Source organism: Mirounga angustirostris, unplaced genomic scaffold (genome assembly GCF_029215605.1).
Source record: "Mirounga angustirostris isolate CCGP_5_RB_7025 unplaced genomic scaffold, mMirAng1.0.hap1 SCAF_4, whole genome shotgun sequence".
NCBI lineage: Eukaryota > Metazoa > Chordata > Mammalia > Carnivora > Phocidae > Mirounga > Mirounga angustirostris.
Genome location: NW_026991712.1, coordinates 86,384,973 through 86,408,367, shown reverse-complemented (window position 1 = coordinate 86,408,367; position 23,395 = coordinate 86,384,973). Strand labels below are relative to the sequence as shown.

General features: G+C 49.2%; 2 protein-coding genes across 4 annotated transcripts; both read right to left on the bottom strand.

Annotated features, from left to right (window-relative positions):
* Positions 1–102: 102 nt before the first annotated feature.
* ECM1 (extracellular matrix protein 1) lies at positions 103–6,374 on the bottom strand. Its single transcript, XM_045896715.3, is given in 11 exon segments — positions 103–438; positions 441–618; positions 1,033–1,120; positions 1,290–1,510; positions 2,022–2,396; positions 2,661–2,983; positions 3,875–3,955; positions 4,052–4,129; positions 4,280–4,381; positions 4,464–4,526; positions 5,940–6,374. Coding segments are annotated over 11 exon segments (1,653 nt in total). The 5' UTR covers positions 6,034–6,374; the 3' UTR covers positions 103–388.
* Positions 6,375–6,805: 431 nt separating this feature from the next.
* Positions 6,806–22,257, bottom strand: TARS2 (threonyl-tRNA synthetase 2, mitochondrial). 3 transcript variants are annotated; one of them, XM_045896716.3, is made up of 18 exons: positions 21,984–22,257; positions 21,478–21,674; positions 21,031–21,154; positions 19,170–19,294; positions 18,095–18,212; positions 17,917–17,981; positions 17,575–17,653; positions 16,286–16,432; positions 16,028–16,126; positions 15,516–15,733; positions 14,878–15,040; positions 14,191–14,328; positions 13,941–14,018; positions 11,670–11,770; positions 11,143–11,244; positions 10,905–10,977; positions 10,184–10,298; positions 6,806–7,168 (listed from the first exon to the last, which is right to left on the bottom strand). In XM_045896716.3, the coding sequence occupies exons 1-18, from the start codon at positions 22,047–22,049 to the stop codon at positions 7,020–7,022; spliced, it is 2,157 nt and encodes a 718-aa protein (XP_045752672.1). In that variant the 5' UTR covers positions 22,050–22,257; the 3' UTR covers positions 6,806–7,019. The 3 variants fall into 3 exon arrangements, with proteins under 3 accessions (XP_045752672.1, XP_064444537.1, XP_045752673.1); XM_064588467.1 differs by having other exon boundaries at positions 18,095–18,338; positions 21,984–22,134; XM_045896717.3 differs by lacking the exon at positions 17,917–17,981 and having other exon boundaries at positions 18,135–18,212; positions 21,984–22,134.
* Between the last annotated feature and the right edge of the window lie 1,138 nt (positions 22,258–23,395).

The window sequence follows — 23,395 nt, the reverse complement described above, 5'->3', positions numbered from 1 at the left end:
AAAGACATTAAACCATATTTTTTTTCCCTTTAAATGATGATAGCTAGCTAACAAAGTGACACTCCTTTTCAAATACGTGAATAAATTCAAGATGACAAATAGTGAAGTTAAGCCATTTAGTTATGGTACCATCATAGCCTATTGAACCCCGTGCTGATGGACAGGCGAAGGAGCGGCAGAACAGAATAGTTCTGTTCAGTCAGTAGGAGCAGGGCAGTGGGCCTCAGGGGCCAGTCCCTCAAGAAAATCCAAGCAGGCTTAGGAGGGTGTGTTTGTATGTGAGATGTTAAAGACAATAAGGATGCCAAATCCAAGAGGTGTTTACTGTAATGAGTGTTCAAGGAGGGTGGCGTTCCCCCAATCTGATCCTCCAAGGCTCTGGGGTGACTCACTCTTCCTTGGGCTCAGGGGTGGGGCTGGTATTTCTTCCCTGAGTTGGCCCTTCTCTCCCTGGCCCTTGTCATCCCCATCATCTCCAGCCACTACAGCCACATTCTTCAGATAGTAAGTGTTGAAGCAGTTGGTCTGCTCATCTCCAGGATTCAGGTTACAGCAGAGGGCAGAGTCTCGCCAGAAGTTACGTCGGGGACCACACAGGTCCTCAATGAAGGCCGATTTCTGAAGGAGAAAAGTAAAGCAGAGATGATGGGGAGGGGGGTGTCTGAGGTCAAGCATCAATACTTGGGTGTTCAAAGTCCCTCTTCCCTCAGCTTCTAGTGCTGTCTCCCTGGGACCCAGAGAGAGTTCCAGGCTGCCGTGCACAGCTAGATTCCTTGTGACAGACATATGTGCACATCTGGAAATGACTGAAGCTTGAGGCCCAGAAAAGGCATAATAACTTAGAGGTGGGGGAGCAGATCAGGTAAGGAATGAAGACTTCAGGAATCAAGAAAGATCTTTCCCACTAGTCCTCTTTATTTCTGTGGGTTGGTCTGAGATACTAAAGAGAAGGGGTAGCCCGCAGTTCTAGCCCTCTCTCCCCCCTCCTCTGCCTTTCTTTGGAGACTACGACCTCCTGCTGCCCCCGCTCACCTCTTCCTCAGCACAGCAGGTCTGCTCTGGAAATGGCAGGTCACAGCAGCGGGCAGTCATGTTCTGGATCAGCCCAGGAATCTGTTTACTATGTTGGGGGGAAAGGGGAAGGGGTCAGGGTCTTTAGGCATCCCTAGGCATCAAAATGGTGCTTGGAGACCATGGTTTTGCTCTTACCAAGAGTGCCTCAGAGGGTGCCCCAGAAGGGAGGTTTTGGGGAAGGGAAGAGAGTCGGGGAAGAACGGGGCAAGACTCACTGCTTGCTGAGAACTTTTCCATTTCCACAGAGATGGCCCATGAGGTTGGGGGTAACTCGGCTGAGGTCAAGGGTCAAGATGTCCCGGTCATAGTTAGGGTAGGGAGCCTGACGGGCAAAGCACTCATCGCGGGCAGGGCTGGGAGGGTAGTGGCAGCACAAGTGCTGGTGGGTCTTGGTAGACTGTTCCCGATCACAGTATCCATCAAGGGCATCCTCCCACTGTGGGCCAGAGAGAGGGAAGTCAGAAGCCTGGACACTTGGCCCCTTCTCTTCTGACCCTCTGCTTCCCTTACTGCCCTATGCTATGAAATGAGGGACCCGGCCACAGATGCCGAAAGGGAAGGGCAAGGAACCAGAGGACAAGGATGGGCAGCTGTGGTTGTATGGTGCTGGGGAGGTGGAAGGATGGAAGCACCAATGAGGCTTGGAGCTGGCCACAGGACACGAGCTGGAATGGCAGACGAGGGGGTCAGACAAGGCCAGAGCTGCACGGGTGGATGGCACATGGTGCATGTGTGGGATCATGGGTGGATGAGGCCAGGAGTGCAGGATGGAGGCTCAAGATGACCAGACTCAAATGACGAATACAGTGGATGGACGGACACTTGCAAGCAGATGAACGGGCAGACGTGCTCACACTGGGGAGGTGCATGGATGAATGGATGAGCAGGATGAGAGGTCGGAGACAGGCGGGCAGGCAGACAGGCTCTTGACCGGGACGCCCACTTACGGCCTTCCGTGTACAGGTGTGGTTGTTCCCCTGCCGGCAGCAGTGCTGGAACTCCCCCTCTAGCCGGGTCAATGTCTGCAGCTGTCTTTGGACAGGGTCAGTAACTGGGAGGTTGCGTGGCACAGAACGGAAGCGTCTTAGATGGCAGATGTTCTTGACATTGTCCAGTGTGGGTACCCCAGGGGGGAAAGGCAGCTCGGGGCCTGAGGATATACCAGGCTGGTGGCTGGGGCAGGCCGAGAGCTGGTAGTGTGGCCGGGGAGCTTCCTCCTGGAAGCAGGAGAATCGAGCCTCCCCCTGCTGTTTGCAGCACCGGTGGGGTCGGGTCTTGACCGAGAACTCAGCCTCACAGAATCGGGTCATTGCGTCCTCCCACTAGAGCAAGAGGGATCGATCAGCCCAGCAGCCCATTGTCCACATTCCCGTCTTCCTCCCAGGCTCCAGAAAAGGACCCTGGGCAGGTAGATAAGAAAGAAGTAGAGGCTGTCCTCTGCCCTCCCAGCATACTGGGGAGGCCCAAAGTAGGGCCAAGAAAAAGGTCCTGAGTTCCCTACATACTCAGGCCTAGAAGTCCTTCAAACTCACACATACTGTCTGGAGGTTAAAGGACACCCCTGGCATCAAGAGCTCAACCCTTACCACGAGCTGTGCACAGTCCAAGCGGTTTGTGTGGTTGTGACAGCGGCAGCAGCGGGAATATCCAGTCTCCAGCAAATTGAGGATCTCACCCTGGCGAGTAAGGTGGGAGAAGCCAGACTGCGGCAGGTTCCAAGGACCATACACCACATGCTGACGATTAGGAAGGCAGATCTGGTCCAAATTGTCTGGAGAAGGCCGCCCAGGGGGAAAGCCATCAAGCCGATGGCCCCAGCCCCCTCGGGATTTGCCCTGTTGGCAGTGCAGGGCTGGATTCCAAGACTCAGGCTCAGGGGGGCTACGGTCCATGAAAGGAGCTGGCTTTTCTAGAATGGAGAAAACATAATGGGAAGGGGAATGAGTAGAGGGACAGAGAAAGTCTGGATGAGCTGGGAGGACTGAAAGAACTTGGGGTGGAGGAGAAAGGGTTGGGAGGATATGGGGGGAAAGAGATTGAAATGAACTTGTGGCTTTTACCTTCAGAATGACCGATGGAAAGGAAAGAGAACGGGGGTATGAAAGGTGTCCTCTTACAGCCCCTACAAATCAGGCATGGTCCCTGTGCTGCTTCCCAAGGCTCAGGCTCCTTGCCTCCCTCCCCAGGGTCCTAAGCACTAAAGCAGAGGGATGGACAGACCAGAGCTGTCACTCACCCTCTCTCTGCTTAGATGGGAAGGTCATTTCCTCCTAATGAAGGAAAGGTGGGTCTACTGGGATAGAAGAAGTGTAAGCAGAAGCCATGTTGGGATGGGCTAGAAGAGGGGGGACCTGGCCAGCTGCCACTCATAAGGAGGAAGTCAGTATAGAAGCAAGTGAAAATAAATGCTACTTTTTTGCCACTTAATCTCATAACTTTATAAAATAGGTCTTATTCCCCCCCCCTTTTTTTAAAAGATTTATTATTTATTTGAGAGAGAGAGAATGAGAGAGAGCAAGCACATGGAAGGGGGGAGGGTCAGAAGGAGAAGCAGACTCCCCGCCGAGCAGGGAGCCCGACGCAGGACTCGTTCCAGGGACTCCAGGATCATGACCCGAGCCGAAGGCAGCCGCCCAACCAACTGAGCCACCCAGGCGCCCATTATTTCCCCATTTTTATAGATGAGGAAACTAAGGCTTGGAGAGACAACTTACCCAAAGTTACACAGCTAGCGAATGGCAGAGCCCCCAAAGCCCATGGGTAGGCAGGAGGAGGGTAACGAGGAGAGGGAGTCACTTACTTTCTTTCTGTTCAACAGGGACCTGGGGCGGGGGCAGCTCTTCTTGGAGGGGGATGGCTTCCTGAGGGAGAGAGGGATCCACTACAAGAGAGGAGTGAGGGCACAAAGAAGCAAGGATCAGACTGATGTCAGCAAGACTGTAGTGGTCTGGGGGTGAAGAAATGGGCAAGCACTCACCTTTCTTTCCCACAGGGAGCTGGGGAGGGGGCAACTCCTCTTGGGCAGGGATGGCTTCCCAAGAAGGAGGGGGCTGCACTAGAGAAGGGGGAGTATGTGAGTAGACCACCCCTTCTCCCAGCCAGGGCAAGGAGTTGGCAGGGCCTTCTCACCCCTCCCCATCTAAAGAACGGGAAGTAAGCCAGACTAGAAACCTGGAGGGCTGAGAAGGGTGCATGGTGAACTTACCTTCACTCTGTCCTTCAAAGTGAGAGCCATGCTGAAGGGTGTCAGGGTGATCCACAGGGAAGTCTCGGGTCTGGGGTGGGGAGGGGGGTGCTGCATAGCCAACTAGAGGTAAGAGGGGAGATGGTCAGAGCTGACAGTTTTTTTTCTAGCCCCCCCATCCCATGCTGCTCCCCCAAACTCTTACCTTCTTGAGTGTGGTAGGTGAGGGGCTCTGGCCCCAGCTCCCTCTGCCCTGGAGCCTTGGAGCCTGGAACATGAAAAGTGAGTCAGGGGTGGGTTGAGGAGCCCTTTCTTGGCCCTAAGCACAGGATGTGGGGGCAGTAGATATCAAGGGTATAGGCAAGATGACCAAGACACCAGAAGCCCTTCTGTATTGCTCCTGTCCCATGTCCCCTAATGAATCCACCCCCTCCCCCAAACACACCTAGACGTGGCCAGTTGGGTTCTGAGAAAGCTATGATATTCTGACAGGCTCACTTCTACCAGGCTCAAAGCCTTGGGTCTCCTGAGTCCAGGCCTGAAGGGAATGTGACATATGGGGCTGAGGGTAGGAGTGGGGTGGTAGAGGCCCTAATCTCCTGTCAGTGTCTCTCCCTCAGGGCTTCTGGTATCTTCTTCTCAGCCTCTGAGCTATGATGCGTCTCTAGTTTTCCAGAGGAGCAAGTCTGGACTTTGAACTGGTTAGGGCTTCATCTGCTCACCTCTAGGCTGTTTAAGATTTTTTTTTTTTTTCTTATTTGACAGAGAGAGAGACAGCAAGAGAGGGAACACAAGCAGAGGGAGTGGGAGCGGGAGAAGCAGGCTTCCCGCAGAGCAGGGAGCCCGATGTGGAGCTCAATCCCAGGACCCTGGGACCATGACCCAAGCCGAAGGCAGACGCTTAACGACTGAGCCACGCAGGCGCCCCTCCTCTAGGCTGTTTAAACATCTGTGGGCCTTCTAATAAGAAGCCCACCTCGAACTTTAAGTGCCTCCCCTTCAGCTGGTCCCAGATCCTCCTTAGCTTAGGTCTCAATTTAGGACCTGGGGACTGGGATGATTCAGGACTCCTGAGGCAAATCGCCCCACAGCCACAGGGAAAGGAATCGCCTATGGCTGATCTGCCTAGGAGGGACAATGAGACAGGCCTTACAGAGACCAGATCTCAACAGTATCCCTTGGTAGCATTTTGTCCAGCATCCAGCAGATGATGTGTGTGTGCTAGAGTGACTGTGTCTGGTACCCTGGGGATGGACACCCTCTCAACTCTTCTAACAGGGCAAGGAGTCAGTCAAGGCTCTCTGGGTCAACAAAACAGTTTTGAGCAGCCTGGGGGCCCCATTCTTTCTCTCTCTCCTGCTTGATAGGCCCCATATATACATCTTCCTGAGGCAGAACCCCCTCACTCTGGTAATCCACCCACTGAAGAGTTGTCCATTTGACTCCCAATTTTATGTCTCCTGGCAGCAATCTCTAGGAACCCCTCTCCTCCCGTGCACCTGCTCCCCTCCCTGTTTAAAGGCTCCAGTGCCCAGGCCCACCTTTAGTCTGCTCAGAAATGCAAGGCCGGGGATACAATCACCCTGCTGGTGATGAGCCATTTAGAGGATGGCTGGACCCCGGCCCCAGGCCCACACTGGTCAGGGCCTCTTCCCAAGCGCTGGCTCCAACCCCAACTCACCTCCCTCAGAAGCTACAGAAGTAACAGCCAGACAGGCCAAGACCAAGGCTGCTCTGGACATGGTGGTCCCCATTCTGGGGCAAAGACTGGTCATGGCACCAGAAGGTGGATCGTCTCAGGCAGATCTGGATTTGAAGGGCTGGGCTGCTGGGAGCTTGCTTCTCCGGTTGCTGTTACGGCTGTTGTGAACCTCAGGGCTGGTTCCTTCTCCTTTTATACAGCTATCTGGGGATAACTCCCTCCCATCTATTTCCTGCCATGACTCAGTCCCAGCTGCTCCTCCTCTGGCAGCCACTCCTCCCAAATTCACCCTGAAGTCTCCTAAGAGGACTGAAGAGAACAGGGCTGAGGGGAGGATAGCATTCTTATGATCCCCAGAGAAATGGATTCTGAGATTCATGGAGTAAGAGATGTTGAGACCTGGGGCGCCTGGGTGGCTCAGTCGGTTAAGCATCTGCCTTTGGCTCAGGTCATGATCTCAGGGTCCTGGGATGAAGTCCCACAACTGGCTCCCTGCTCAGCAGGGAGTCTGCTTCTCCCTCTGCCCCTCCACCCCGCTCATGCTCTCTCTCTCAAGTAAATAGAATCTTAAAAAAAAGAGAGAGATGTTGTTTATGCCTCGGTTCCTCTGTCTTCATGCTGCCTACCGTGGAGAGGTACAGCCTCCTGAATTGGGGTTGGGGAAACAGGGCACTAAAGAGTCCAGGATGGGGGACAGGACAGCTACCCCAGGAGCTCCCCTACCAGTGAGAGGCCAGGGCTGCCCCCTTTCTGTTTCTCCAGTACCCCGGGACAAAAGAGACGGAGACAGAGTCAAACTCGCTTTTATCCCCTGCTCAGGAGTCAGAGATGAAGATGAAGACACATACCCGAGAGCTTCAAGTTTATTATTTATACTTTCACTCTCCTCACATCCAAACAGCTACAGCTTCCCCCAGATCAAATGTCTTTCCAGGAGAGCAAACTCATGCCTCCACATGAATTCTGAAGGGTCTGGGGGCCTCCAGACTCTGGCAGTTAGGTCAAGGTCTCCCACGTGAAGGGAGGCTCGCGGCTCCTGCCACATCTGTACACAAAAGCTCAGAACACTTCCTCAGCATCTGGGACCCTGGTGTTCTGGAGCTCCAGCAGCCGTCGCACAGCCTCGGTCAAGTCCCGCTCCCCAAGTCGGCGGTTATCTCGAGTCCGAATGTTCACTGTTCTCTTACTCTGCTCTTTCTGGCCAACCACTGCAGGAAGAGAGGAGGTTTGGGACTGTTAGGGCACATTTATCCACATGGAATATGCAAAAATTCAAGAGACCTAAGTCTTTAGGAAGGGTGAGAGCACAGCCCAGATATAGTTCAAGAAAAGGGTATATTTAGCTGCCTCTTGCTCTCCAGTTCCCTGATCATCCTGATGAGATCAGGAAATGTTCCAGACATGCTCTCCATGCCTTATCACTTCCAGTCAGGAGCCTAAGGGTCGGCGACAGTAGGGTCAGCCAGAGAGAGACAAACAGACTAAGAAGCAGACCCAGAGAGAAACTGTGTGTGTGTGTGTGTGTGTGTGGACATTAGAGAGAGGGGAGGGTGGCAAGAATACAAGACCCATGGGACAACTTACTCTAAATGCCAGTGGGCGAGTGGGTGTATAAAACGAGAGAACTGAGTAATCTGACAAGAGGAGTTTCTGTTCCCTGTCTTCAAGACAGAGCTCTGAGTGGAGAAATGAAAAAAGGAACAAGGTGGCCTGACTCTTCTTAAGGTCTTTCTGATCATCCCTTAGGGCTGACTCCATCTGGGTCCAGAATAAACAAAGCTAACTAATTAGCACCTTATTAATCCTTCCTGTCCCTTTCTCTCTAAAGCTCATTTGGTTAATTAACCTAATAGACACCAAGAGCTTGGATGAGGGTCAGAAGAAAACTGTTTTCCTGAAGCCATAAAACTCCTAATAGAAAACATAGGTGGTATTATCTTGGACATTGGCTTTAGCAACTTTATTCTGGATATGTCTTCTCAGGCAAGGGAAACAAAAGCAAAAATAAATTACTGGGACCACATCAAACTAAAAAGCTTTTGCATAGCGAAGCAAACTGTCAACACAATGAAAAGGCAACCTACTGAATGGAAGAAGATATTCATAAATGATATATCTGGTAAGGTGTTAATATCCAAAACATATAAAGAACTCATACAACTCAACACCAAAAAAAACCACAAAAAAACCAAAAAAACCCACAACCCACCAAAAAAACAAATAGTCGTATTTGAAACTAGGCAAAGGGCCTAAACAGACATTTTTCCAAAGATGACATACAGATGGCCACGAGGCACATAAAAAGATGCTTAACAACACTAATTGTCAGGGAAATGCAAATCAAAACCACAATGAGATTATCATCTCACAACAGTCAGAATGGCTAGTATCAAGACAAGAAATAACAAGGATTGGCAAGGGGAGAAAAAGGGACCTTGTTCACTGTTGGTGGGAATGCAAGCTGGTACAGCCACTGTAGAAAATAGTATGGAGGTGCCTCAAAAAATTAAAAATAGAAATACCATATGATCTAGTAATTCCACTGCATGGTATTTACTCTCCACCCTTCACCCCCCACCCCTGGCCAAAAGAAAACACTAATTCAAAAAAAATATATGCACCCCTATGTTTACTGTAACATTATCAACAATAGCCAATATATGGAAGCAACACAAGTGTCCATCAAGAGATACACAGATAAAGATGTGGGGGGTACAAACACACACACACACAACGGAGTATTACTCAACCAAAAAAAGAGTTGAGATTTTGTTATGTGTAACAACATACAGACAGAGGATACTGTGCTAGTGAAGTCAGTCAGAGAAAGACAAATACCATATGATTTCACTTTTTTTTTTTTTAAGTTTTACACCCAACATAGGGCTTGAACTCACAGCCCTGAGATCGATGAGTCACATGCTCTACCAACTGAGCCAGCCAGGTGCCCCATATGATTTCCCTTATATGTGGAATCTAAAAAACAAATGAGGGTGCCCCGGTGACTCAGTCCGTTAAGTGTCTGCCTTCAGCTCAGGTCATGATTCCAGGGTCCTGGGACTGAGTCCCACGTCGGGCTCCCTGCTCAGTGGGGAGCCTGCTTCGCCCTCTACCCTTCCCCCCTGCTTGTGCTCTCTCTAATAAATAAAATCTTAAAAACAAAAAACAAAAAACAAATGGACAGACACACACACACACACACCAGAAACAAGCTCATAAACACAGAGAACAAAAAAAGTGGTGGTTGCCAAAGGGGAGCACAGTGGGGACATGGGCAGAATAGGTGAAGGGGATTAGAGGTACAAATGTCCATTTATAAAATAAGTAAGTCACAGGGATGAAAAATACAGCATAAAGAATATAGTCAATAATATTGTAATAACATTGTATGGTGACAGATGGTAGCTACATTTATTGTGATGAGCACCAAGTAATGTATAGAAGTGTTAAGTCACTATGCTGTATACCTGAAATTAATGTAACATTGTGTGTCAACTATACATCAATTAAAAATTTTTTAAATTTAATTTAAAAAATAAAGAAATTAATGTTAAAGTTACTATGTATATAATTAGGAATAAATGGCAAAACATATAAAAATTATAAGGATAAAATGTGAGTCTAAAAAGAAATGCTATTTTTGCATCAAAATACTTTGAGCCTTGGGCAATATCCCCAGAGCCAATGTGGTTCACACTCTCCCACCTCAGTCTCAAGGGGCACTTTAGTGGAGATGTCTGAAAATACGGGCCCAGCAGGTAAAATTCAAACACTGGCTGGCTACACACAAACCCCTAGTCTTAAAGGTGCTCACTTTCTACCATATGTTGTAATAACCTAAATCTCATCAAATGTTTTCTCAAGTGTCTGTGATTTTGTACTTTTTTTGTTCTGTTGAGAATATTATTTTGTACTAGGTGTTGGTAAAAAAAAAAAGTGCTTTTCGTGCCTGGGACGTAATTCTCTATGACTCAGCACAAATGCAAAGAATAAATTAGTAGTAGAAAAAAAGAAAAAAAAAGGAAACTCTTCTGAGGTTGAGAACTGCTTGTCAGGGGGTGAAGGAACCTAGGGCCCAAATGGCTCAGGTGTCCTGAATCCAGATCAGGTAATGAACCCCAATTAACCCAAATACGCAGATAAGCAAATTTAATAGGAAAAAAGAGCACAGGAAGTCGGTGGAGAGTGCAGGGCTCTGAGGGCCTGCGCTGCTGGTCACTCACCGAACTGAAAGTTGTAGTGGGAGAGCTGAGCCCGGCGGACCCTCCGGCTGAGGGTCAGGCCTGAGTCGGCATCCAGGTCACAGACCAGCCCTGCAGCCTGCAGCCTCTGCTGTACCTGGGGCAGAGGGGCCGAGGTTGATGCCAGGAACTGAAGGCTAAGAAGCTAGAACAGTCTGATACCAATCTTCCCCATGCCCTGGATCTGTTCCCCCATCCTCTGCCTCAAGGCTCTGTTTCTCATTGACAACCCTTCCTTGTTCATCTCTGCACTGAGGCCCTTCCCCAGCCCCCCATAGTTTCTGTCTGCTTCCTACTGGAGCCAAGCCAGCCACCAATTCCCCGACTCTGCCTGCTCTAGCCACAGTGCTACTCAACCAGCTACTTGACTCTGGTACCATCCATATCCTTACTTCTCTCTAGAAAGGAAACATGAAACCGACACTTATCCAGGCCCCTTTTCTGCCAAGTGCTCTGTTGTCAGCATTTAACATTTGTTAATTTGTTTAATTTTCACGCATCTCCACAGGCAAGGAATTCAGTCTCATTTCTCAGATGTGGAATCTCCAGCATAAAGGCCGGCATCCATTTGAGCCCAGTCTTGTGTTTCCAAGTGTTATTTCCCTTCCACTACGCTGTGTGACCCCTTCCTACCCACTGCTCAGCCCTGGACTCCAGGTAGTCCTGCTTCAGCCCCCGTGCACACTGCCCAGCTTCTCCTCACCTCCCTGGCATATTCCTCTTGCTCAGTTTGCACAGGGATGACCACCACCTGGAACGGGGACAGCCACAATGGCCTGGTGGAGAGAGAAGAGAAAGGCAAACAAATACTCTGGCTCTGACCATAGTGTGGCTGTTGATTTGAGAGGAAAATAGAAGAGGGAATCTGAGGAGACCAGGATCTGGAGCATGCACTATCTGGTCTGAGGACCAGCACAGAAATCTGGGGCCAGAGGTCTCACCATTTTCCTCCACAGCTTTCCGCCAGCACTCCCAACATCCTTTCCACAGAACCTAGCACTGCTCGGTGAATGAGAACTGGACGCTCCGGGACTCCCGCCTGCCTTGGAGGGAAAGAGGGGGATGGATGGAATAGAGGAAGTGTCACAAAATGCACACCCAAGATCACCTTCTGGTTTTCCAGAAATATTTAGCTCCAGGGCGCCTGGGTGGCTCAGTTGGTTAAGCGACTGCCTTCGGCTCAGGTCATGATCCTGGAGTCCCGGGATCGAGTCCCGCGTCGGGCTCCCTCCTCGGCAGGGAGTCTGCTTCTCCCTCTGACCCTCCTCCCTCTCATGCTCTCTGTCTCTCATTCTCTCTCTCTCAAATAAATAAATAAAATCTTTAAAAAAAAAAAAAGAAATATTTAGCTCCAGCAAAAGGTAAAGGATTTGGGTTTCATTTTTAGGGACAAAGATAGAAGGGGAAGTTGCTCTCCACCTAGTCTGCTGGCAGCCAAGGGAAAAGGGGATGGGGCAAGGTTCTGTACCCCTTGTACTGGAGGTCAAATCTCAGGGGCAGTTGGAAGTCAAGCTGGATTGTCCCGCACTGATGGGGCCGACTCAGGGCATCATGGAGGTGCACATCAATCTGGAGGAGACAGATAGGAGGGCATAAGAACAACCAGAAGCAGTAGCCTCTACTGAACATACCACCCACCTTCTACCCACCCACATCCCAGGCTGTTTTGAGAGACTCTACTTCACTCACTGGGCATTCCAGCAGTGGCTCTTTCTGCTCAGTAGTGGTATAACTTTAAGAGACATCAACACTGACACGAATGACTCACCCACACCCTGGCCTCTGAATCCCTTGAGCTCGTCATCTCAGAGATCTTCACATGTACTCACGCATGGCTATAGCCTTCATCTTGTCATTGCCCAGAATGGCTGCACCTCTGGAACAGTGCATCACAGCACCCCGCTCTGATTACGGTCTCTTGGTCTTCTGGTTCTGACAATTATTCCTACCAACAGCTTTTCAATTTCTAGGTTCCTTCCCATTCACAGCCCCTACCACCTTTCCTTCTTTCCCCATGCAGCTGGAACCACTCTCCCTGGTTCCCTTCCACCATTGTTCTCCTGTCACATGCCCATGGCAAAACCCCAACCTGGTGGCACTTTGGCCTCCCACCTCCTCAGCCCTGCAACAGAACCGCCCAGAGCTGCCCAACATGTCCCATACCACACAGATGCATAAATGTCGTGACTGATGCCACCAAGCAGGTCCCTGTTTTGAACTTTAACTGCGCCCTTGCTACTGTCAGCAATCCTTTGCTGCCCTAGTCAGTTTTGTGTCCTGTTCTCAAGGATTTGCAAGCTTTCTCCTCCTCCTATCTTCACTGCTCTCACTGACAACTCTCCTCTGCCCTACTCCCATCTTATGGGGAAATCAGATAATGATATCACAAGATGGAAAAATGTCTCAACTTCCTGTTACCACATCTACAGACTTCCTTGCATGTACCCCTAATCTTTCTTCCTGCCTCCAGAACGATGGCAAAGGTAGTCTCTTGTGGGCTCTCAATCCTACTCCTCAAAACTCCCCAAGAAATTCCCTCCACTGAAACCCTTCTACAACTTCAGCTTCTCCCTGACCCAAACAGGCTCTCCTTCATCAGAGCATTTAAACATTCTCAAATTTCTCCCTTCATCAAAATCTCTCGACTACCCAGCCCCCTTACCCCAGCCTCCACTTTACCAAAAATGTTCCTTCAATATTTTTTTTTTTTTTTAAAGATTTTATTTATTTGAGAGAGAGAGTGAGAGAGAGAGCGCAAGAGGGGGCAGGGTTAGAGGGAGAAGCAGACTCCCTGCCGAGCAGGGAGCCCGATGTGGGACTCAATCCCGGCACTCCGGGATCATGACCTGAGCCGAAGGCAGTCGCTTAACCAACTGAGCCACCCAGGCGCCCTATCTTTTTTTTTTTTTAAGATTTTATTTATTTGACAGAGCAAGCGAGAGATCACAAGCAGGGGGAGCAGCAGAGGGAGAAGGTGGCTCCCCACCGAGCAGGGAGCCCAATGTGGGGTTCGATCCCAGTACCCTGGGATCATGACCTGAGCCAAAGGCAGATGCTTAACCGACTGAGCCACCCAGGTGCCCTGGTCCTTCAATATCTAATAGCCTTGGGGCGCCTGGGTGGCTCAGTCATTAAGCGTCTGCCTTCGGCTCAGGTCATGATCCTGGGGTCCCAGGATCGAGCCCCGCATCGGGCTCCCTACTCAGTGGGAAGCCTGCTTCTCCCTCTCCCACTCCCCCTGCTTGTGTTCCCTCTCTCGCTGTGTCTCTCTGCCAAATAAATAAATAAAATCTTAAAAAAAAAAAAAAATCTAACAGCCTTTTCATTGAACCCAGCAGACACTTGCCAGTCCTTTTTTCCCAACTTCTTCCATTTCTTCCAACTGGCCCTGCAAGTTTTTACCCTGCCCTCAGCCTCTGCTCCCACCTAGAACTCCTCTGTACTTGGCCAACAGTGACCTTTCAGGTTAGAAAGGGAATCCTGCAAGAAGCCTGTCCTGACCCTCCTGCGTGACATGCTCCCTTGGTACCTACTGGCACCCACAGTGTGGACTCAGTGGCTCCAAAATGCCTATTTAGCTCCCACACCCTACACACACCACAAGCTTCATGGAGGCAGGAAATGTACTGCTCTTTATATCCTACATGAGTTTTAAAATATTCCTTTGTGTCTAGTAAATATCTAATAAAACAAAACAAAAAATGAATAAATAAAACCCTTAGCAGGGTCCCCAACTTACCTTAGGTCCATAAAACGCACCATCTCCAGGGTTGAGGTCCCAGGGTTTTCCAAATTCTTCCAGGGCCCGCTGAAGGACCTTTAAGAGGGGATGAGACAAGACAGGAATGTGTCATCTTAGACTTTATGAGCAACAGATCCCTCCAGTCCCCAACAAATGACCTGCTTAGCATATGCCTCTAAGGAGGACCCTGATTCCCATCTCCCCTCCCCCATCAGAGAGTGGTTTATCTGCCTCTTCACCTACTTACCTGTTCAGCTTGGTCCCAAAGGCAAGGCTCTCCCAGGAAGCCAGATGGTCGGGTGGATAGTGCCAGGTGGAACGAGAAGCCAAGGACGGCATAGACAGAACGGAGGAAATCAAGACAGCCTCGGATCTCTGCTTCAAGCTGGAGGCAGAAAATAGAGTGGGTGAGCTGTATGCCACCTAGAGCTCTGGAGTGATGGGAGTTTGGGGGAAACACAAAGCAGAAACATAGAGGACAGTTAGGGCTATCATGTCACTGAGTTGTAGTATATGAAGAGGGAGACTGGAAATTGGGAACATTGGCAGTTCATATGGAGAATGGAAAGTGGTTTAGAAATGCTTTGCCGGGGCAACCTGTTGGGACCCCCTCATTCTTGAGAACTTTTTTTTTTAAAAGATTTTAGTTATTTATTTGACAGAGAGAGACACAGTGAGAGAGGAACACAAGCAGGGGGAGTGCGAGAGGAAGAAGCTGGCTTCCCACAGAGCAGGAAGCCCAATGTGGGGCTTGATCGCAGGACCCTGGGATCATGGCATGAGCCGAAGGCAGATGCTTAATGACTGAGCCACCCAGGTGCCCCCCAGAGCTTTTTCTGTATCTTCACTTAATAAACTTCTATCGCTTTACTCACACACACACACACAAAAAGAACGAAAAAGAAATGCTTTGGTGGAGTTGGGGAAGGGCCACCTGGTCCGGTGCACAGAAGATGTGTGCGTCATCCTGCTGGAAGCACCGCAGCCGGGTCAGTCCCCCCAGACTGCCAGAGGCCTCGGCCCGGTGCAGGGCCCCGAAGTCTGCCAGTCGCAGGGGCAGCTCTCGCCAGGATCTGGGCCGGTGAGCGAACATCAGGCTGAGGATGGGGTACGGAAAGGTCAGGGCCACAGGGAAAAGTAGTCCCCGCAGCCTGCTCCTCCAGCCAATGTGCTTGCTTATTTTCTCTGTGCCATCAGCTAGCACCCTGTCCAGCCTTAGCCTGCCCTCCCACTGAGTCCTGTCCATCCCACTCAGCACAACTGGAGCCCCGCCTGACTGAAAGTACATTTGTTAGGAACAGCAGCAGCATGTACTGCGCCCCTGTTCTGTGTTCTGAGGTGAAAGAGGAACTTTGGACAGCAACTCCAAACCCTTGATGTTACACAAGGAGACTAAGGCTTAGAGAGGTAGATGGTTTCCCCAAATTCACATGGTTAGCTAGAGGGCAGATTCAAGACTCAAATCAGGTGTCCCAGTGCTCTGCCAAAGTGCTTTCTATTACTTCATACTGGGCAACCTGGTTGCCCACCCCCAGCCCTGGGAGGACCCAGGACTCCGGGCTCCTAGCTCACCAGTGCGCAGGGCAGTTCATGGGCTTGAGGGCAAGTGTATCTGTGGGATGGCTGGTACAGTGGTCACTCGGGGAGCTGGCGGGCCCGTCAGAGCCTGGGGGCTGTAGGGCAAACATGTCTTCCTGATAATGTTCCCAGTGTCCTGACAGCTCCCAGAGTTTCGTAGAAAACAGCGTGGGGCTCTTCACTTCTGAGAAACCACGGCGGGTGTACTCGGCCTGAAGAGGAGGGTACCAACATGGAATGTCAGAGGGACTGGGGGAGAGGCGGCAGGGTGCCAGGCGTGTGATTCTCCCGAGACCTCAGGTCATGCTGATGTCAGCCACAATCCGTTAAGTACCACGTTCTCTCTCTCGATCCTGACGCTGTGAACCACACATTCCTAGGACTTTGTTAAAGGTCACCAGCACTTCACATTGTTTATGTTTAATCCCCCTCTTTTAACACTTGGCATCTTCTGGGCCCTGATTTCCTCCCTGGTCTTCCTTCCTCTCGATTTTGGTCCCCCTTACCCTGATAAAAGCCACCAGTGCGTTATACACCCTTGTCCCTCGAGGCAGGAAGAAGCAGCTCCCAGGGCTCAGTTCATGGAAGAAGAAGAGCTCCTGTGCCTGTGCAGGAAAAGCAGCATCACTCAAGGGACAAATTGGGGACTCTGGGACCCAGAAGAAACAACTGATGGAGCTGCTCAATCTCTTGGATCCATAATCTGGTCCCAACTTCACCATCAGGTTCCTTCACACCCATTCCCCTTCTCCCAATCTCTGTACCTTCCCAATGCGCCGGTGGTCCCGTAACTCCGCTTCCTCCTTCCATTCTTCCCAGGCCCTCAGCTCCTTTGCTGTGGGGAAGGAGATCCCTGACACTCGCTGCAGTGTCTCTGAGGCACCCGAGGACCTCCACAGGGATGAGGAGTTCTATGGGAGGACACAGGGAGCCAGAGAGAAGATGGGGGGACTGCAGGTACCTAAGCTCTCCTTCGATGATGCTTATCTGATACTGAGCTTAAGCCCCACAGTGTCCCGTCTCATGCTCATCCTGTCTCCCACTGCCTCCACCAGTGAGATTCCACTATCCGCCCAGACCCCCTGTCACGTTTATAGCTTCAGAGACGCCCGGACTCCTAATCCCCACTTGAGTCCTACTCAAGCCTAACTTTATCCTGCCACCTCTTTTTCTACCCATTCTCCCATAGGCACCCTTGTAATTAGGACCTCCCCCTGCTCCCCCGACACACTTCTAATCAATGACGGCTCACCGGAGTAACCTTAAGCTCTGGTCAAATGTCAGTCTACCCATCTACTTATCAATCTCCCATACTATGTCCTACTCCTGGCCACATGAAATTCAAATGCCTCTGCTTGCTCTTCTCTTGAACGATTTAACAAGAAATAGCCTATGTTTTATAGCACTTTTAGCTTTTCCTCAAACACTTTCTCCTGTGTTAGCTGACTTTGTCTCTGTGATGGGGATTTATTGGCAGGACAGGAATTAACAACAACCTTATTTTATAGATGGGGAAAATGGGTAAGGAGATTTACCCAAGGCACATACTTCACTGGTGGCAGAGCTAGGACTAAACACAAATGGCTGGGTTTTCAGTCCAGCGCTTTTGGCTGTGTATATCTGCCTCTCCCCTTGCTCCCTGCTCCCATTCCACCTAATAAATAACTCACCTGGCCCAGGAACAGTATTTTCATAAAAGGCACGCCTTTGACTTGTCATATTCTCCCTGTACCTGTCAAATGGTGTTCTATACACCCTCTCTCCACAGAAGCCTCCCCCATGTGACCCTGTCCAACCTGTTCACACGCTCCCTCTCCATCTCCCTAACACTGAAGTTCAACTACAGAATGTGAATTGGCTTCTGGACCCTTGCAGGGTGCCCAGCATCTGTCATCAGACTGGGAGTTTGCAGAAGGGAGGAACTAAAAATCTTTCTGCTGGATTCCCCGCTCAGCTATCAGAGGAGAGAAAGGGCTGAGAGATCATCTTCCCATTCCCCTGCTCATCGCAGTGAACACAGGAGTCTCAACCTAACCTTGCCCTTACAACTGACCGTTAGCAGCTTCAGTCCTCCAATCTGTCCAGTATGCCGAAGGTGGGGGCCCCGGCAAAGATCAACCAGCATGCCACACCTGGGAGAAAGAAGAGGCCACTTAGTGGTTTCCAAATCTTTGAGCTTCTAGTGTTCTCCCTCTCATGGCCTTCAGCAGACAGAAAAAAAGTGAAGAACTGTTCTACAGAGAGAGCAAGAGCAATGGGAGATAAAATTATTTCCTCTTCCTATTCCTTTTCTGGAGCAACAGATTACCTTCTACCTTCTTTCCCTCATCCCATTTCTGGCCTTCTTTGGTGCATCCCACCTCTCCCTCTTTCCCTCCATTTTGACAGCTCTCACCCATAGACTGTTGCTGTTGGACCTGTCACTTTCTCCTCAATCAGGCGAAGCTTAAAGGGGTTATCCTGGAAGGAGAGTGAGGATAAGTTTTTATTCCTATATAGATGTCCTGGGAGAGAGCTACCCCTTCCCTCATGCTTTTGGGTCTTCCTCCTAAATGTGTGCACCTCCACCCCACCTTGAATAGCTGGCGAAGCTGATCCTGAGACACCTCTAACCTCCGGAAGGGTTGAGCAGCAGCTGCAAGTTCCTGGCAAATCCGCTCCAAAGCAGGCAGCTCTGAGCCCCGGACTGTCCTGGAAAGATGAGAGTTGGTTGGCTTGCATCTGCTGAGAAGCATGACCTGGGTGCCAAACCTGTTGGCTAAGGGGTGAAATCCTGCTCTCCAGAGACATCTAGAATTACTGGCAAAGACAGACAAACTGAGAGAAAACATAATTAGGAAATCAGGTATAAATTTTCCAGCAGGAGCAAAAGCTCTATGTATGAAATTAAAAGTTGGATTCAGGCAACATGGATGGACAAAATTAGGGCACTAGTAATGAAGGCTGAAGTAAAAAGTTAATTCACAAAGACTAGAGAAGTTTCAAGCTGAATTAGAAAAAGGAAAGACATGGACTAGTGGAGAAAATGGCACCGATATCACAGTTGAGGCCTGGAGAGGCCCTCCCCTAAACTTTCTCCTCCAAATTGAACATGCCTGATGCCCCAGAAAAAGGGGGCAGAAACCACCCTAGTGAAAGGGTACACACTCAGTTAAAAAATGAATTAGGTTTGACGAGCTAATGTATAGCATGGTGACTACAGTTGATAATTCCATATTGTATATATTGAAATTTGTAAGAGCAAACCTTAAGGGTTCACATACACACAAAACGAGGAAGTGAGGTGATGAATGTATTAATGAACTCAATTGTGGGGATCCTTTCACAATGTATACAAACACCAAATTACTAGGTTGTATGCTTTTTTTTTTTTTTTTAAAGTTTATTTATTTACGTCATTTCTACACCCAGCATGGGGCTTGAACTCACGACCCTAAGATGAGGAGTCGCGTGCTTTTCTGACTGAGCCAGCCTGGCCCCCCTCACATTGTACACTTTAGTATATGTGCTGCCGAAGCGAGCATTGTACACTTTAAATATGTTACTTTGTCAATTATACTCCAAAAAGTTGAAAAATGAAATAAAATATGGTGAAATATATAAAAAGGAAAGCACCCCAGAATCATTCTCTTTCCTTGCACTACTCACCGCTCCTTTCCCAGGAAGAAATCATGGTAGAAGCCACATTCTGTACTTGGACCTCGGCAGAGGACGGCACCAAGAAGCTGTTCAGCTGCTGCCCCCAGGACATGGGTGCTGGAGTGCCAGAACACCTGGGTTCACAAGAAAGGAGTTCATAACCTTCTCCTTTAACCCCTCACTCTCTGATCCTCTCCTCAGAGAAGCTGGTGTGAAACCAGTTTGGCTCTTTTACAAATAACTACCACAAAATGGGGGACCTCACCTTGGGGGTGAACATTAAATAGTAAAAGAAAAAAACAAAAACTGAATAGAAAAGAAAACAAAAGGCTAGTATAAGCAATGCACGGATGAGAGTAGCCCCCAGCCCTGCTCCTCAGTGCTTCCCAGTCCTAGAGCATAGAAGCAGGAGCTCAGTCTTCTTTTGTTGCTCTTATAACATCCCTTTTTAGGGCTTCAGAGTAAACTACCTACTTAAGATGGTAGTTCCTAAGGGCTCTGTTTGGTCTTTTAGTTCTATTTTCTTCTATCCCAGGAATCTAGTTTGATGCAACCCCTCCTCTAGGATTTGGTCACCATTTATACATAGGTGACAAAATTCCATTTTTCTGGATCCTAATAGATGACGCCCGTATTACCTAAGCTGATATGAAGAAGACAAAGTGGGAAGGAGGAAAGTTGTGTGCTCAGCTGTGGAAGTCAAGTTAGAATTAAAAAATATAGGGGCACCTGGGTGGCTCAGCTGGTTAAGCATCTGCCTTCGGCTCAGGTCATGATCCTGGGGTCCTAGGATCGAGCCCCATGTCTGGTTCCCAGCTCAGCAGGGAGCCTGCTTCTCTCTCTCTCCCCCTGCTCATGCTCTCTCTCGCTATATGTCTCTCTCAAATAAATAAATAATCTTTTAAAAAAAGAATTAAAAAATATATGCTACAGATGACTTATAATGTCTGCAGAGTTGAGGGACTGAACTGGCATATTATCTTTCTTTCATTTTTTTTTTTTTTAAGATTTATTATTTATTTGTCAGAGAGCGAGAGAGAGCGAGCACAAGCAAGGGGAGCAGCAGAGGCAGAGGGAGAAGCAGGTTCCCCACTGAGCAAGGAGCCCGATGCAGGACTCGATCCCAGGACCCTGGGATCATGACCTGAGCCAAAGGCAGACGCTTAACTGACTGAGCCACCCAGGCGTCCCTGAACTGGCATATTATTTTTCTATTTTCAGCTTATGATCTCTTTTTACTAGCACAAATGATGTCTACTTAATAGACCTAGGCTGAAAACTTTCATCATGAGTTTCTAGCTTAGCCAGGGCTAGTTAAGACCAGCAGTCTGTGGTATGTCTCTCTCCCAACTGCAAATGGAGAAACTGAGGCAAAAGAAATACTAGAAATATGCCCACTTAAATATCTCTTAGTTTAGGAGCGCCTCAGTGGTGCACTTGGTTAAGTGTCCGATTCTTGGTTTTGGCTCAGGTTGTAACCCAGGGTCCTGAGATGGAGCCCTGTGTTGGGCTCTGCACTCTGCACAGAGACTGCTGGGTTTCTCTCTCTCTCTCCCTCTGCCCCTCCACAGCACCCCCTACACTCTCTCTCTCTCAAATAAATAAATAAATCTTAAAAAAAAAAAATATATATATATATATATATGGGTGCCTGGGTGGATCAGTCAGTTGAGTGTCTTGCCTTTGGCTCAGATCATGATCCCAGGATCGAGCTCAGCGGGGAGCCTGCTTCTCCCTCTACCCCGCCCCCTCCTCTCTCTCGCTCACTCTTTCAAATAAATAAAACTCTTTTTAAAAATTAAAAAAATATATATACATATATATCCCTTAGTTTAGTTCCCACGGTATTCCTGAAAAGGAAGAAACTTACTGCTTTGCCCTCTGCAGAATTGAATGTCAGAAACCTGAGGTCAGAATCTGTCTCCAAGGGCCGCTCCAGATCATAAAGTTCTCCATTCACCTGAGCAGCCACTGCAGTATCTGCCAGTGTTGAACTTGGCGAGGGGAGTGGTGAGGATAAAGAAAAAGACATGGTTACAATCCACAGGGGAAGAGAGGGACTAATCTCTCAACAACTCCAAACTTGAAAATGGGGAAAGGTGTCACCAGAGCAATAAAACCTATCATTTCTTTTCCTGATGGATAATAAATGAAGGGTAGACACTCTGAAACCAATGCAGATAAAAACGAATCCTCAGGAAAAGGCAGTCTTGATAGGGATGGAATAGAAGCAAGCAGAATTTTCATTCCCTGCTCAAGTCCTGCGAAGTACAGAGGAAGGAGGATAATCCTGGCAGGTATAAAATGGGTCTGGTACCTGATCTGCTGGGCTAGTTGGTAAGGGGTTGTGTTCCATGCCACAGCATCCACTTTCTGGCCTCCAGGGAGTGATATCTTAATAGTCCGGTGTTCCTTCTGTGCCATGCTTGCTAACCTCTTTACTTGAGCAGTCCATAGCTCCTCAAAAAGGCTAAGCCGCTCTGCCAACCAGTGTGGAGGGGTCGGCACAGCTGCCTGGAGGGAAAGAGGTTAGGAGGAAACACGGGTCCCATCATTCCTTTCTGGGATTGGGGCTGGTGGGAGGTGAGAATATTGAAGTGATCTAGTCTGTAAGAGGACTGGGTGATACTGGGCTGGAGGCCTATGCTGCCCAGTCTGTTGACCCTAGGAAAAAGATGGCTGCAACTAAGGGCTTAGGGTAGCCGGGTCCAGGGACTCACGGCAGCTACGGTATGGGGTGTCAGGCTCGGTTGAGAGCCTACACCTTAGACCTCAGCTGGACTGGGTCCGACGCGGTTCCTAACTTTTGGGTACCTCACGCACCGTGTGTAGCCCGCAGGTTTGCAAGCCTGGGAGCCGGAGCTGCCGCCACCTCCGATAAAACCCCATTTTCCTTCAGACGCGTGCCTACATCCTTAAACAAATTACCGTTGTTTCTCCTTCACCGGATTCCTCATTGGCTTCCGGCCCAACAACTCCCCTGCCTATTGGTTCCTATAGCTGCCACTCTGGCCTGGGACCACCTCCAGGAACTCCGAAGAGGTACGCCCCACACAGCACCAGCAGCGGTGTGGGTGGTTCCGGGTGAGCGGAAGACCTAAACTGTTACACACACCCGCAATCCCGAAACCTGAAGTTCCAGCCCAAAGTAGCAATAGCCTGTCTTGCAGCTTTGAGGACTGGGGCAGGAAAACTCTTGAGAAATGAGAGTGGGAGAAAAACGGACAGGAAATAGTCATTTCCTTTTAACCATAGGTTTTCTTTTACATAGTCTTTACGGGCAGGTAGGAAACAGGTAAGAGCATAGTCTTTGGAAACAGCGTAGATCCTGGATCTGTCTCCCATTCACTGTGTAATTTTAGGTAGATTACTGAATTTCTTCTAAGCTTCAATTTCCTCATCTATAAAATGGGAATAATACTAGCAACACTCCCAATTGTTGAAGTTAATTTCATGTAAATCGTGCGTGGTACACGGTAATGGGCTACAATAGCGACAAGCTGTTAGAATAAATGAATTTAACAGCGTTGGGGCGGGAGCAAAGAATCTGCAGAGGGCACTTCATGGAATCTCTTCATAGTCCTAGTGCTTAAGAAAGACCTTAGAGGGGCGCCTGGGGGGCTCAGTCGTTAAGCATCTGCCTTCGGCTCAGGTCATGATCCCAGGGTCCTGGGATTGAGTCCCGCCTCGGGCTCCCTGCTTAGTGGGAAGCGTGCTTCTCCTTCTCCCACTCCCCCTGCTTGTGTTCCCTCTCTCACTGTGTCTCTCTCTGTCAAATAAATAAATAAAATCTTAAAAAAAAAAAAAAGAGAGAGAGAGAGACCTTAGAGACCTCTTAATCTTACACATGTAAGAATTTAAGGTCGAAGATAAGTGACTTAAGGTAAAACAGTAAGTGCTGATGCTAGATTTTGAATCCAAGTCTTACACTTTCCTATCACACCATGCTTTCTCTAGCAATAGTTTACTTCCAATATACTCCCCCATCACTTCAGAAAGAGGTGCCTGACCCTAGAATCTTAGCTGTGTGCTTCCTACACAAGACCTTGCCTCTCATTCCCATCCTAGCTCTCCACTTCCTTAGCTCTTCTCTTCCCACTCCCTGCATTATCTAGGACAGAGGACTAGGTATATTTGATTTATTTTACACAGTAAAAATTGAAACACGGTCACATTTGTGGTAAAGTATGAGTAGAAATGGACTTGGGGGCAGCTGTAAGGTTCTCAGTAACTCC

What these genes read in the sequence shown, in the direction of transcription:
- TARS2 (XM_064588467.1), bottom strand. Translation starts at nt 22,049, where the DNA reads ATGGGGTTTTATCGGAGGTGGCGGCAGCTCCGGCTCCCAGGCTTGCAA. An exon ending in TTTGACCTCCAGTACAAGGG is followed by an intron (nt 11,245 to 11,669) that starts GTACAGAACCTT and finishes TTTCCCTCCAAG; the next exon opens with GCAGGCGGGAGTCCCGGAGC. An exon ending in CCACTACAACTTTCAGTTCG is followed by an intron (nt 7,169 to 10,183) that starts GTGAGTGACCAG and finishes CTCTTCCTGCAG; the next exon opens with TGGTTGGCCAGAAAGAGCAG.